Genomic DNA, 13263 nt, shown 5'->3' with positions numbered 1-13263 from the left:
AAAAAAAAAAAAAAAAAACCAAACATGTTAGTTCCTCCAAAGCACTCCATTTCTGATTTAAGAAAAAACACAGGACAGGGCATCAGAAGACCTAAGTTATATATAGTATTAGCTTTGCTTCCAATCAACTCTGTGACTTTGGAAAGTTATTTGAGCACCCTTTAGTTTCATCATTTAGGCTTTAGTTTCATCTCTTGTAAAACAAAAAGATCATTACAAGATCTTCAAGATCTATTTTAAACTAAGAACTGTGTGTACAGACTAAGAACAACATTTTTATGTAAATAAAAAACCCAATAATCATTTCTTATGGGGAAAAAAGATGCTCACATCAAATCTCAAAGGGCATACTTAAAAAATTCGGCTAGGATTATACATCAAAACAAACAAAGTCAGCCTTTTAAAATTCCATAAAAGGAGGGCAATGGAAGAAGAGTCGACTAGCTTCAACTGTACCTAGTCAGGGAAGGTACGTGTTTCTAAAATGCTGAGATTCAAGTGCTAGTTGGCGTACCAATAAGATCTGGCTCCATCAGAAAGTAGGTCGTGTCTACATGTGCTGATGATTCAAACACAGACTCAAACTCAAATTTAAGAATTTTAGTATTTATTTATTTATACAGCAGCAGCAAAAATGTCTAGAAGAGCCAATATCTGTTTTTGATGCCAGAGCCATCAAAATACTTCAGGTGCTATAAGTAAACAGTGATGGCCCTTGGCTCTTAAAAATTATAGATTTACTTGAATATATTTAAAGTTACTAACTTGGTATTCTCTGTTAGAGCCTGTATTTATATAACCTTCATGTCACCCTGCAGAGAGCTGACTCATACCAGTGAAGTTAAATAAAATGAGCCCAGCTTTCTGATTACTGAAAAGTCAACTAAGTTGATTTTCCTCAGGTATCCCTTAATTTATCCATTATTTATTTATTTATACATCTTGACTTCAAAAAGATATCTGATGTGCCTACAGTGTAAGATACACATATAATAGGATGATTAAAAAGGAAAAAGGAACAAGGATCTTGTGATGACAGCAGGAAGACGGCTGTGCCAGGGCAAGCTGATTGTTTTTACTGCAAGCAAAAATAAAAGTACAATTTAATTTTGACTTTCCTGGTAGCCAGGACACACAGGGAAAGATAACTATTGGGAATCGTCTAGCAGAGTTTGGGCTCTATTCCTTCTGACATTCTTCTTCTTTTAGGGATCTTGTGGTAGGGGGTGTGTGTCCATGAAATGGAAAGCTAAGAATCACTGTTGTACCAGCTGGGTTAGTCCTTAGTCCTTCCAGGACAGGGCTAACAAGAACAGTGTCATTAGCAAGTTGCATTTGGGACAGGAGGACTAAATGAACCTACCCGGTAGGACCAGGATGGATACATCTGTGGGGTAGCTTCCCATCAATCCAACCAGCAGGAGAAGTGGTCAGAGAGATTCAAAGAATGAGGAGAATCTGACATACTGTTGCTACATTTGAGGATGGAGCAGCCATGTGCCAAGGACTGCAAGTGGCCTCTGGCAGCTGACAGCACCTTCCCCCACTGGCTGACTGCCATCAAGGAAATGGGGACGTTAGTCTTCTGAAAACAAAGAAACATTTCTGCCAACAGCATAAAAGATCATGAAAGTAAATTCATTTCCAGGCCTCCAGATAACACATGAAAGCCAACACTTTGATTTTGACTTTAGGAGATCCTAAGGAAAGGACCCAACCAAGCCTGCCTGGAATTCTGACTTATAGAACTGTGGGCTAATAAATGAGTGCTGTTTAAAGCCATTAAGCTTATGGTCATTTGTTATACAGAAAACTAACACATTGAATCCACTGAATTAGTAGCACTGCCTCTGCAGAGAGTGCATGGGATCAAAAGGGAACCTGGTATGGGCAGAGGTGTGTGGCATTTCTTGTCTTCCCCAAATACAAAGAGGCAAAGTTCTCATTGCTTAATAAAGAAAACTAACCATTTTATCATTTTATATGGATTTTTTCTTAGCATCAAACTAAACATAAATTATCACATCAAAATATACAGGTTAAGTGATACTGCACAAAATAACAGAGAATGACTTCAGCAGAGTTTACAAAGATGTTCCGAAACTTTATGGACACATTTACATATTATCTCTTGATTAAAAGCTGAGAGCAAAAAATATCAAATATGATTCTTTGAAGGTGCTAAATTTGTTTCTAAAATTTGCTGTGGGATAGAGCTCAGAGAATCAAGAGCAGTGGGAGTCAGCGTGTTGAAGAGGTGAAAGCGAGCTGCTCCACTCTGCTGTACCCCGGTGGCCCAAGCCACCTTAGGGGGACCTCCAGGATCCAGTGGTACAATTAAGGTAAAAAAAAAAAAAGTTTCCTGAATCTCTAAGAAGAAACCATGCCTTACAGTTACTCTTAAGAGTAAGAAAATATTTTTCAGGTGTGAATTAGGGAATTTTTTTCTCTTTAACCGATAAACGGTAAAAAAAAAAAAAAAAAAAAAAAAAAAACTCAGGGTGAAAACTCAAATTCTGAATTACTTTTGTAGAGATAGTAAACTTCTAAGAACTCTGGTCTAAAGGAATGCACGGTTAGCCTGTTGGATTATCCTGCTTAAATATCAAGTGCTGTCATCAGGGTTTAGCTAGTAGTGGGCAACTTGACACTGAGGTCTCTGGCAAGTTCCCACAGTGCAGTGATTGTACTCTTGACTGCAAAGGCCAAAACAACACTTAAAAGAGCCTGAGTTGTATCCTTGCCCAGATGGAAGAAGAGTCCACCTCTAGGCCGGGCGCGGTGGCTCAAGCCTGTAATCCCAGCACTTTGGGAGGCCGAGACGGGCGGATCACGAGGTCAGGAGATCGAGACCATCCTGGCTAACACGGTGAAACCCCGTCTCTACTAAAACTACAAAAAACTAGCCGGGCGAGGTGGCGGGCGCCTGTAGTCCCAGCTACTCGGGAGGCTGAGGCAGGAGAATGGCGTGAACCCGGGAGGCGGAGCTTGCAGTGAGCTGAGATCCGGCCACTGCACTCCAGCCTGGGTGGCAGAGCAAGACTCCGTCTCAAAAAGAAAAAAAAAAAAAAAGAGTCCACCTCTATAAAGAAAAGAGGAACAAGAATAGACCTCTAAACATTCAGAAAAAATACAGCACATTATCGGAGGGCTGGTGCATTCCTGGTGTTTTGCTTTCTGAACATCACATAGCACCAAATCATAACAACACTGTTAAGGATCTAATTTTGTCTCCCAGTCTCCCTTTTTATGTCCCAGTTCTCAATGATTACAAGTTTCTCTAACCTCTAGGGCATGGTAAGAGGCTGCTTCTCCTGATAGGTTTTTAACCAAGTCATCAGAATTAAAAGTATACAAGAAGAATCGAGAAAGTATAGGGAAAATATTCAGAATTACCTCATGGAACATATTCAAGGCCATGCTATTTGGGAAGTAGATGGATCCCGTTCTTAAAAAAAAACATGTGGGGCCATTTCCAGTAATAGAGTTTGGCGGCAGCAGCTCTGCACTGGTCTTAAAAGATCACTCCCAGGATGATTAGGGTCAAGTTCAATAAAACAAAACAACATGCAGCTTAGCTGAGTCCAATATAATGATTCTCAAGTTGACAGATTGAAATGCAGTGAGAGGCTTGGGGAAAAGAACTGCAAGAGATTGGCTCTAGTGAAATTCCTTCCCCAGGGCTGGTGGTGACAGCATGTCCAATCATCAGTATGTGTTCTGGTAACTGGAAATGAAGCTGATGCAAACCAATAGCCTCTCCATGCAGAGACAGAAGGGAAAGGCAAACCACTTCTGCTCAGCTGGTACACAGAAGGTAGGGGAATTTTAAAAGTCTACTCATAAAGTTGGTTAAGCTACAAATATAAACTGGAGCTACTGACTTCTGGTGGAGAAAACATTTGATTACACTGCTGTGTAAAAATAAATAAACTGCACTTATCGCTTTCTTCTATTGAGCATAGATGAAAAGAAATTACCTGTGACTGAGATAATGCTCCAGACCCTTTGCTCTCTTGTGAAAGAAAGAAACGGACTGACATGAGAAGCTCCTGAATGCAGCAGCGGAATTCCTCTTCGTTTTGCCCACCAGTGGCAAGGGAAAACAGCCTTCGAGATTGAACTATATACTTAAAAATGTATTCTTGTGCCTTAAAATACAATTTTAAAAGTTAGCTTCAAAGGAGACAAAGAGTATTTATTTAACAATGACATGGCATAAAAACTATGGTATGGCATTAAACTTTCAAATTATTCATGTAAACACCAAGGCCTTGTGAGGCTTTTTTGAATAGTATTTACTTTTACGGGGAACAGCCACTTTTCTCTGATGCTTAGTGAGAGAAACGTATAGAAAATTTAAAAACACTTTAGCCGGGTGTGGTGGCTCATGCCTGTAATCCCAGCACTTTGGGAGGCCGAGGCGGGCGGATCACCTGAGGTCAGGAGTTCGAGACCAGCCTGACCAACATGGAGAAACTTCATCTCTACCAAAAATACAAAACTGGCCAGGCATGGTGGGGCATGCCTGTAATCCCAGCTACTTGGGAGGCTGAGGCAGGAGAGTTGCTTGAACATGGGAGGCAGAGGTTGCAGTGAGCTGAGAATGCGCCATTGTACTCCAGCCTGGGCAACAAGAGCAAAACTCCGTCTAAAAAAATAAAAAAAATAACAAACACTTTGTCATTCTGGAGTATGATGAACACTAAGTGTTTTTGACCCTCAGATGTTCTTTAAATTTAGTCAACAAAAAGATAACTGTTTTTGAAAAAATAATTTTGTTTTGACAAGTAGTACTCTTGCCACTTAGCATTTTACCTTCATTCAGCCCAAAATTACAAATGTATAATTCACAAAATCCTTGTTTTATAAAATGTATACATTGTCTACTTAAATCTACTGACACCAAATAGGATGGTCCTCAACAACAGGAATCAGGAGACTACCAGGGCTGTTACTGGACAGTTCCTTTAAGAATTTGTACTCTTTTTCAACATGTTTGCAAGTAAGGGATTAGTATCTCCACAGACAAGGGAGCATATAGCACCCAGAGACCACAAGACCCAGTCAAGTCTCAGGTTTCCTCATTATAATCCCTGCTAAGCCACCCTATTTGCTCTTAAAATTTAACATAAATGGTTCTCCGATGGTCTCTGTCAGGTTGGTGGAAGCAAGAGCCAGGAATTTCTTTTTTTTTTGAGACGGAGTCTCGCTTAGTTGCCCAGGCTGGAGTGCAGTGGCGCGATCTCAGCTCACTGCAAGCTCCACCTCCCGGGTTCACGCCATTCTCCTGCCTCAGCCTCCCGAGTAGCTGGGACAACAGGCGCCTGCCACCTCGCCTGACTAGTTTTTTGTATTTTTTAGTAGAGATGGGGTTTCACCGTGTTAGCCAGGATGGTCTCGATGTCCTGACCTCGTGATCTGCCCATCTAGGCCTCCCAAAGCGCTAGGATTACAAGCTTGAGCCACCGCACCCGGCAAGAGCCAGGAACTTCTAAGCTTAACTGCCCCTATATAGTCTTCTCTCATAAACCCTCCCTTTCCTGCTCATCTTAGACTTCACTTCAAGTGCTCTACAGCCCAGAGGAACAAAGATTCAACCCCAAACAGTTTCCAGTAGACTAGCTTGGCAAAGCCCCCTTCAAATTTCATCAGCTCTCAAGCAGCCACAAACTGATTAAGATCCTTGAATTGGAATGTCAGTAATATATCATCACCCATTACTGTCTGTGTAGAGGAACCAATTAGTTTAAGCATCAGCATGCAACAGCTTTGTTAGACTCTGCTATCTGTTATCAACAGCATGTTATCACCTTCAGCACCTCCTGGATATGCTCTTGCCGCTCTGCTTCTGTGATCCGGTCCACATACCATTTGAGCACTTTGATGAGATCTCTAAAATACAGGGGAAAATGTGCAGAATGTAGAATTGGTCTAATTCTCAATTAAATGCCAACAAATCCAATGCTTAACTGTATCATGAGGAGGCTTCTTTTCCCAACAGTTCTCGCATTTTCCTGTCAATCTGCTGTACAATAATTTTACTAAATCTGCAGATCAACACTGCCACCCCTTTTCAAAGTTTAAGAGAGAAACAACACTCAATCTGGACATATTCCATAGTCCTGCATTTCTGGTAATGCTTCCAAATGGGTGAACATGAATATTGGAGAAAAGGACTCTGGCCAACCAAGTGCCTGGCAGTATGACTGCCATGGTCAATACTGTAAAATTGCTCACTGGGATTTCTTTTCCAGTGACCATGTAAACAGCTGGATGCAATATCATTAGGCTGCAGGCAAAACGGGGTGGAGAAGAGGGATGGAGACAATGCTTCCCCACTGCTACGCACACCTCATGGATTTATCAAGCCAATTTTCTGACCTGTGAGAAGAACATGGCTTATGTCAATATGTGCCTTAGGAGAATTTCTAGAAAGGCCAAGGTATTTTTTTTCCCCCGTTTTGAAAAAATGTAAAAACAACAGCGAACAACTCTCAAGATTACAGTCTTACCACCTTGAACTTTGGTCAGTTCTTGGTTTCTTTTTTCTTCTTTTTCTTTTTTTTTTTTTTGAGACAGAGTCTTGCTCTGTCACCCAGGCCGGTGTGCAGTGGCTTGGCCCACTGCAACCTCTGCCTCCCTCCTGGGTTCAAGCAATTCTTCTGCCTTAGCCTCCCAAGCAGCTAGGATTCAAGTATGCACCACCATGCCCAGCTAATTTTTGTATTTTTTGTAGAGGCCAGGTTCACCATGTTGGCCAGGCTGGTCTTGAACCCCTGACCTCAAATGATCTGCCCACCTTGGCCTCCCAAAGTGCTGGGATTACAGGCAAGAACCACTGCACCGAGCCAGTTCTTGGTTTCTAGAAAACAGTTTACCCAGCAATGTTTCTCTGGGCCAGGGGAGAATACTTGGATGTGCCAGCAGGTGGATGTTGGTGGAGTGCTATTTTTAAAGATAATATGCCAGTGAGTTTCTGATCACCCCCAGCCTGAAAGGATTCCACAAGTCTTATTTGTCTTTTTAAGATCCTGCTTTCCTGGCCAATCGGAAGTGTGAGAAATTATACTCTTGTTTTCTAGCTTCCAAAGAGAATTTAACTTGGAAGCAGTGACCTCCTCACACTAGGGCCCAAATTGTTAGGCTGAGTGGGCTGATGTTTCAAAACTATTCCTGAGGTTGCATTTCGCTCTCAGCAAAAAATCACACTGATGAATGGTCTAGTCTAACGAAAATACCTTCATTCATTTCGATGTTGGAGATGTCGATCTTAACATGTCATGGGTGGGAATATTCAAGTAAACAGGATCAAATGCTTATCTGATAACCTACTAACCTTTATATATTACATAGATGGGGGAAGGATATCAACCTGATTTCATGCTTTTTAAACTCATCTCAGGGAATAGTCAGGCATGTGCATGCCCATAGGTGCTTAAGGTATAAGGTAGAAATATGGGAGAACAGCAAGCACCATATTGGACTGGGAGACAGACAATGGGGTACACTCCTGGGCTATCTAAGCAGAGCCAGACTGGGAAGGTGTTATTTGTCAAACTGAAAGAGAGAAGCTGTGGCCTCTGGCAATTATCAACTACCTTGTGAGGAGGCAGGCACTAGCTAAAGATGACATTATTCATAACTTTTCAGCATCACCTGAGCCGGTAGAAAAGGAGGAGCAGTTAAAATAGCAGCCCCTGTCAAAGAGTAGATCCCAATGACTAAATTGCCTGAGGGCAGGGACCAGGTCTTCACATCATCAGGATAAAGTACAGCGCCTGGCAAGCAGCTGGCACTCAGTAAATCCTAACAGATAAATGAATGAATGACTTTCAGCAGGTGTGAATGCAAACGTTGTTTTCCATTCATATTTCTTTCTTATGAACATTTATAATCATCAGGGAGTACAGTGATGAAGTGGGACTCTTAACAGCCAAAGTGCCAGACAGTTTAGACCAAAGAATATCCAGTGAAACAGAGACAAGAAGGAAAGACTTTATATTATAGGGCTCAGGAATAGAATTCAGGAGGTTTTTTTCCCCTTTTAATCAAAATAAGTTCTAGCCACTGAAAAAGGGTGTGTTAGCAGGGAAGAGACTATCTCAAGAGACACTTCAGTAGTGCTCCATTTCTTCCTACACTCCCTTTTAAATTTTCCTATATCACCTCTTCTGCTGAGAAAAGCTTGAAAGGAACCACTTCCAAACTAATTACAAGATACAGGGCCTTACCTGTATGCAAGTGCCCCAGCAAAATGACTCTCAATGTAAGTAGTCCATTACAGGTTAAAAGATGAATTTTCTACTTGCAGCAAATTATTAGTAACCTAAAAAAAAGAAAATTGAGCTTTATAAAACCAGATTTGCAAACAAGGTTTCCTTTTCTTTGCTTCTTTAAAATGGAACCTTACATGATTAATGCATGTTCTGAACCGAGCCTCATAAAGCCAAGATAGAGACAAAACAGGTAAAATAAATAATAAGGGAATTTGAACTTACCAAAGAACAAACACTTTAGACCCATATTTTTTGGGAATTTCATTAAAATTTCCAAATAAGGTATCCAGTGTAATCCTGCCGAAACTGTCAGATAAGAAGTATAAATGAAGTAAATAAGATACTATCTGTCTTTTCCTCCAAATGTTCTTTATTCTATGAATCTCTGCAAGGAAAATAGTAATGAAATACTATATACCTTTACTATCTCTGAGCCATCGATTTCTTTTAATTTAGAGAGACAGCCAGTGATCTTGTCTGGGTGAGTTCTCCACTTCAAAAGATCAAGCATATCACCTTTCAAAACAGAAAAGGAGGATTAATTGCCTTAATAGGGAACAGTTCCTCACATGAAAGCGTTCTGCTGGTAAAAGTAAAATTCTTAACACATGTGGCTCCCTTTTCCTAGCCACTCAAGTTGCGGGCGCCCACAAACTATGACTAGCCCTCTCCAGGATGGCATTTATTACACTGTATTCTGTTTCCTCCCCACTGCTCTTGACTTACAAACTCCTACTCTTCTTTTAGTCCTCAGGTTGGATGTTGCTTCATTTTGGAAGCCTTTCCTGAAATCTCGAGCTAACTGTCCCTTCTCCATGCTTCCACATCACAGTAGCACTTACCTTACCATTGGTGTAAGTTGTTGGTGTATTCGTCTATGCCTCACCTAGACTGTAAACTCCAAGAGAAAAAAGCCATGCCAACCTGGGCCCTCCTGTATTCTCAGCACCAAGAACAGAGCAGGCAGGTGACAAATATGTGTTGATTAATTTTTCTGCCTCCTCCTGGAAAGATGAGAGTTTCTTGAGGGCTGGGAACGTGCTTTATTCCTGTTTGGGTGCCCAGCACATAGCACTCTGCTAGCAACCAACTCCACCCAGCAACAAAGGTCTTCTTGGCAACGTGACCCAAATCTTACAGACTAAAAGAATGATAACAGGCCCAGTGATTTCTCAGATCATCCAGGGAGCTCTCAACCTGAGAAGAGCAGCTGCTGGACTCCATGGGCCATCTTCCATCCCAGAGTCCAGGTAAGCACACGGCCCAGCTCTTTAACCCTTTCCTAAACAGACACGCGGGCCTTAGTCCAGCAGGTCCTGAGAACCTCTTCACCTGGGGAGGGAATAATTTTATCTTTCGTGGGCAGAAGTTAGAAAGGCTCTGGGAGATGGTGTTCATGTGTTATTAGTCTACAAAGCATGCAGGGAGATGTAGCATCTGGAGGCCAACGAATGCAGTGAGAACTGAAGGCTCATGTGTGCCAAGCATGCACAGGGCAGGGGGACCTGGTAGAGCTGGCCTCAGGGCTCGGTGGAGTTGCCAGACTAGACAGGCCGAGAGAGAAGCCAGGACAGAATTTCCAGGCAGAGAAGCAGGAAATTCACTTCAAATCACTTGTTTTAGCAGAAACCCAAAAGGGACTTTCTGAGAAACAGAAATATGAATGAGGGAACAAAAACTCCAAACCCCCCAAAACCAAGGAAGTAGGTAAGATGAGAAAGAAAAAGAGAATACAGAGAAGAGAAGTGAGAAAAAGCATTAAGAATCTCAAGGAGAAAGAAAGGCAAGCTCCACCAAAGCCAGATTCAAGAGAAAAACCTCACAAAGGATTTACTATTAATAGTAAGGAATTCAGTACCAAACAGGAATGTTTATCTGCAACAAACACGGGTAAGAGGAGGAGGAGGAATTAGAATGAGAAAAATAAAGGGATTTTAAAATACCAACTTTGAAAAGAGATTTATGTTTTCATAACCAAAAACCCTGAAAATGTTGACTATTCAGATGCAATTCAGACACTCTGGGGTATGATTGAAACCTTTTTAAAACTGATTGGTTATATTTGGCATATCAGATACTTCCACAGAGTGAGACCCAGGGTGACAAAGGCAAAGCTCTATTGTTCTCCCCAGTTTGCTGCTTCCCTCCCACCTACTTCCTACTTCCTGCATCTCACTTCAGGAGGCCTCCCCTCCCTGGCATCTTCTCTTTCATAATCCCCCGTGCATTTCCCCTGCCATTCACTCCTCGCTTCCCACTCCACCCCCATCCCAGCTCTCACTCCTCCTTTGTGTTCTCTTTCCCTTCCTTTAAAGTGAGGCAGTTGGAGGGGCCATGAGGACCCTGCTCAATGTGAGGAGTGTGGGGAGGAAGGAGGTGGCTATGCTGGCAACAAAGTGGCAGCAGTGGAGAATGAGGACTAGTGCCCATTTAAGTAGGGCTGGAAAATAGATTACAGGGGTCCAGAAAATGAGTCAGGATAAGCCTGCCCATCTTCTCTGCAAGAAGGCTGATGAATCTCTACACTGCTCATGATGGAGCACGTGGAAAAGCCCATTCATTAACTACCGAATGCTGATAAAGCCTGGTATAACAAATCTTAACTTGGTGTCCTATATAAATATAGCAGCAATGTTGCTCAATGTTGAAATTGAGAGGTGTTTTAAAAGTGGTCAAAATTTTGATGTTACATTTTGCTTTTTTTCTGAGACTATGATTACATCTGGATGTAATTAATCATGTATGCAAAATACTTAGAGTTCAGGCAAAATTGCTGTATCCTAGGTTTTTGCTTTTGCCATCTGAGGATGTTAGCCGCAAATTAGGAGCTACAACCTATCACAGAAAATACCAATTTCTACATTCCATTCAACAGGCATTTATTAGGTGTGTATTATGTACCTAACCTATCAAGAGCTATAAAATAGGAGGATGCCATGACCCCTAATCCTCCAAACCATAAAATCTCTACCTGTTCTGGCAGTCACAGATGCCCAGCATAGTGCTTTGGCCTTGGTACACCATCCATGTTGGATGACACAAAGCATGTGCAGACAGACACACTTTGGGAATTCTGAAATGCAAATCTGCTCTAGGAAACTGCTCCTAGAGACCATATCACTTAGTAAATGCCGAATTGTAGTAGAAATAAGATTTGTATATTTTCCAAGTGAAGAAAAATGAATACATAGCAATTTAATTCCAATTTGGAACTAAATTACTTCGACACAGAGATGTGTGTTTAGCATGTAAATTTCAGAAAGATCAACTAACTTCCTTCCTCCTTCTCAACTCTTGAAACACGCCATTCATTTCCTGGCTCCTTTTGAGCTGTTTCTCATTGACAAGATTAATCAAAGCCAAACTAATAATGAATGAAACACTTATCCGTCTCCAAAAATGAGCCAATCATTGCATGGAATTCCGATCCCACTTTCCATATAGTGAGATGTTTAATATAATTATTTCATAAGTTGTCTTTTACTCATATTTACCTGAAAATGTTCTCTACTTTTAAAAAGTAGCAACTTCTAATTTTCAGGATTTGTTTCTCTCTGCCTTATTTTCATAATTGTGTCTAACATCCTAAACGCTACAACTAGCACAAATTCAGTACGTAGGACCAAATATTTTGATGGAAGACAATCTATTGTCAGGGTTACCTGTGTGGCAGGCAGAATAATGGCCTCAAAAGAACCTGTTCCAAGAATTAGGAGGGACTATGTTTCCCTCACACAGCAAAAGAAGACTGTACAGATGTGATTAAATATCTTAAAATATTGGATTATCCAGCTCAATATAATCATAAGAATCCTTAAAAGATGTAAGATGGTCAGACTCAGAGAGATGTGACGATGCTATGCTTCTGGCTTTGCAGATAGAGGAAGGGGCCATAGGCCAAGGAATGCAGGTGGCCTCTAAAGCTAGGAAGGGTAAGAAAATGGATTCTCTCCATTTCAGGGGGAATGCAGCCCTGCTGACACTTTGATTTTAGCCCAGTGGAACTGATTTTGGATATTTGACCTCCAGAACTGCAACAATAATAAATCTTTATTGTTTTAAGGCAGTAAGTTTGTGGTAGCTGCTATAGCTGCAATAGATAAGTAATACAACCCAAAATATCCTATTGGGGAAATTCAGTTAAACATGAATGCAAACTCTACTACCCACACACAACTAATCCACATAGAATAAATAAATATTCCTGTTTAAGGATCTCAATAAAAGGTTGATTTTATTATCTTTATAATTTCTATGGGGGTAAACTGGCCTCATAAAAAAAATACCTGAGGTTTTGTAAATGCTTTATAATCATTTATCGAGTTATGCCAATGGAAGTTTTATTTAAATAAAATCATTAACTACTGAATGCTGATAAAGCCTGGTATAACAAATCTTAACTTGGTGTCCTATACAAATATAGTAGCAATGCATGTTGAAATTGAGAGGTGTTTCAAAAGTGGTTAAAATTTTGATGTTACCTTTTGCTTTTTTCCTGAGACTATGATCTAAAAGAAGAAATGTTTCCTTCTACAAATGCTGTTCTCTGACACAGAAGAAGGAAGAAAGAAAGAACTAATAACAGCACACATGTTTAGGCACAGGTTTTTATGAGACATAATACCTCATTATAAAGTGATTCTTCTCAACATAATTAATATAACTTATTTAATGTAGCATTCAGGGTGCTAGCCAGAAGTCTTATATGGCAATCATAAAAAACTCAAAAATGTTTAATTTACTTCCTTCATTAAAGAAGATGTTTTCATAGCAATTTGCCAAGGAGAAGAGCTTGGTTTATTAATCATAACTTGCTAAACAATCACTGATATAAAAAGTAATGCTAGAACTGAAAAGCAATATGCATCTAATTAAACAAAAAACAGCCTTTATTCTAAAGCCTGCAATTAGCACTGTTTATGGAGCTATAAAACATGAGATTACGGTGTTGGTATTTTCGTCTTTTTTTTTTTTTTTTTTTTTT

At 40.6% G+C, this 13263-nt stretch overlaps 1 protein-coding gene across 1 annotated transcript in view; it reads right to left on the bottom strand.

The window, feature by feature from the left end:
* DOCK4 (dedicator of cytokinesis 4) overlaps nucleotides 1-13263 on the bottom strand; it is a 494753-nt gene that overhangs the window by 143641 nt on the left and 337849 nt on the right. Inside the window, 6 exon segments of the mRNA XM_017878678.1 lie at nucleotides 3981-4151; nucleotides 5814-5895; nucleotides 8235-8329; nucleotides 8510-8572; nucleotides 8574-8585; nucleotides 8698-8795. Of these exon segments, the coding sequence (XP_017734167.1) occupies nucleotides 3981-4151; nucleotides 5814-5895; nucleotides 8235-8329; nucleotides 8510-8572; nucleotides 8574-8585; nucleotides 8698-8795 (521 nt within the window).

This window comes from Rhinopithecus bieti, unplaced genomic scaffold, assembly GCF_001698545.2.
Source record: "Rhinopithecus bieti isolate Rb0 unplaced genomic scaffold, ASM169854v2 scaffold_10712, whole genome shotgun sequence".
In the NCBI taxonomy this organism is placed as follows: domain Eukaryota; kingdom Metazoa; phylum Chordata; class Mammalia; order Primates; family Cercopithecidae; genus Rhinopithecus; species Rhinopithecus bieti.
Note: the sequence above shows the minus strand (reverse complement) of the source record. Positions and strands in the feature narration are given on the sequence as shown.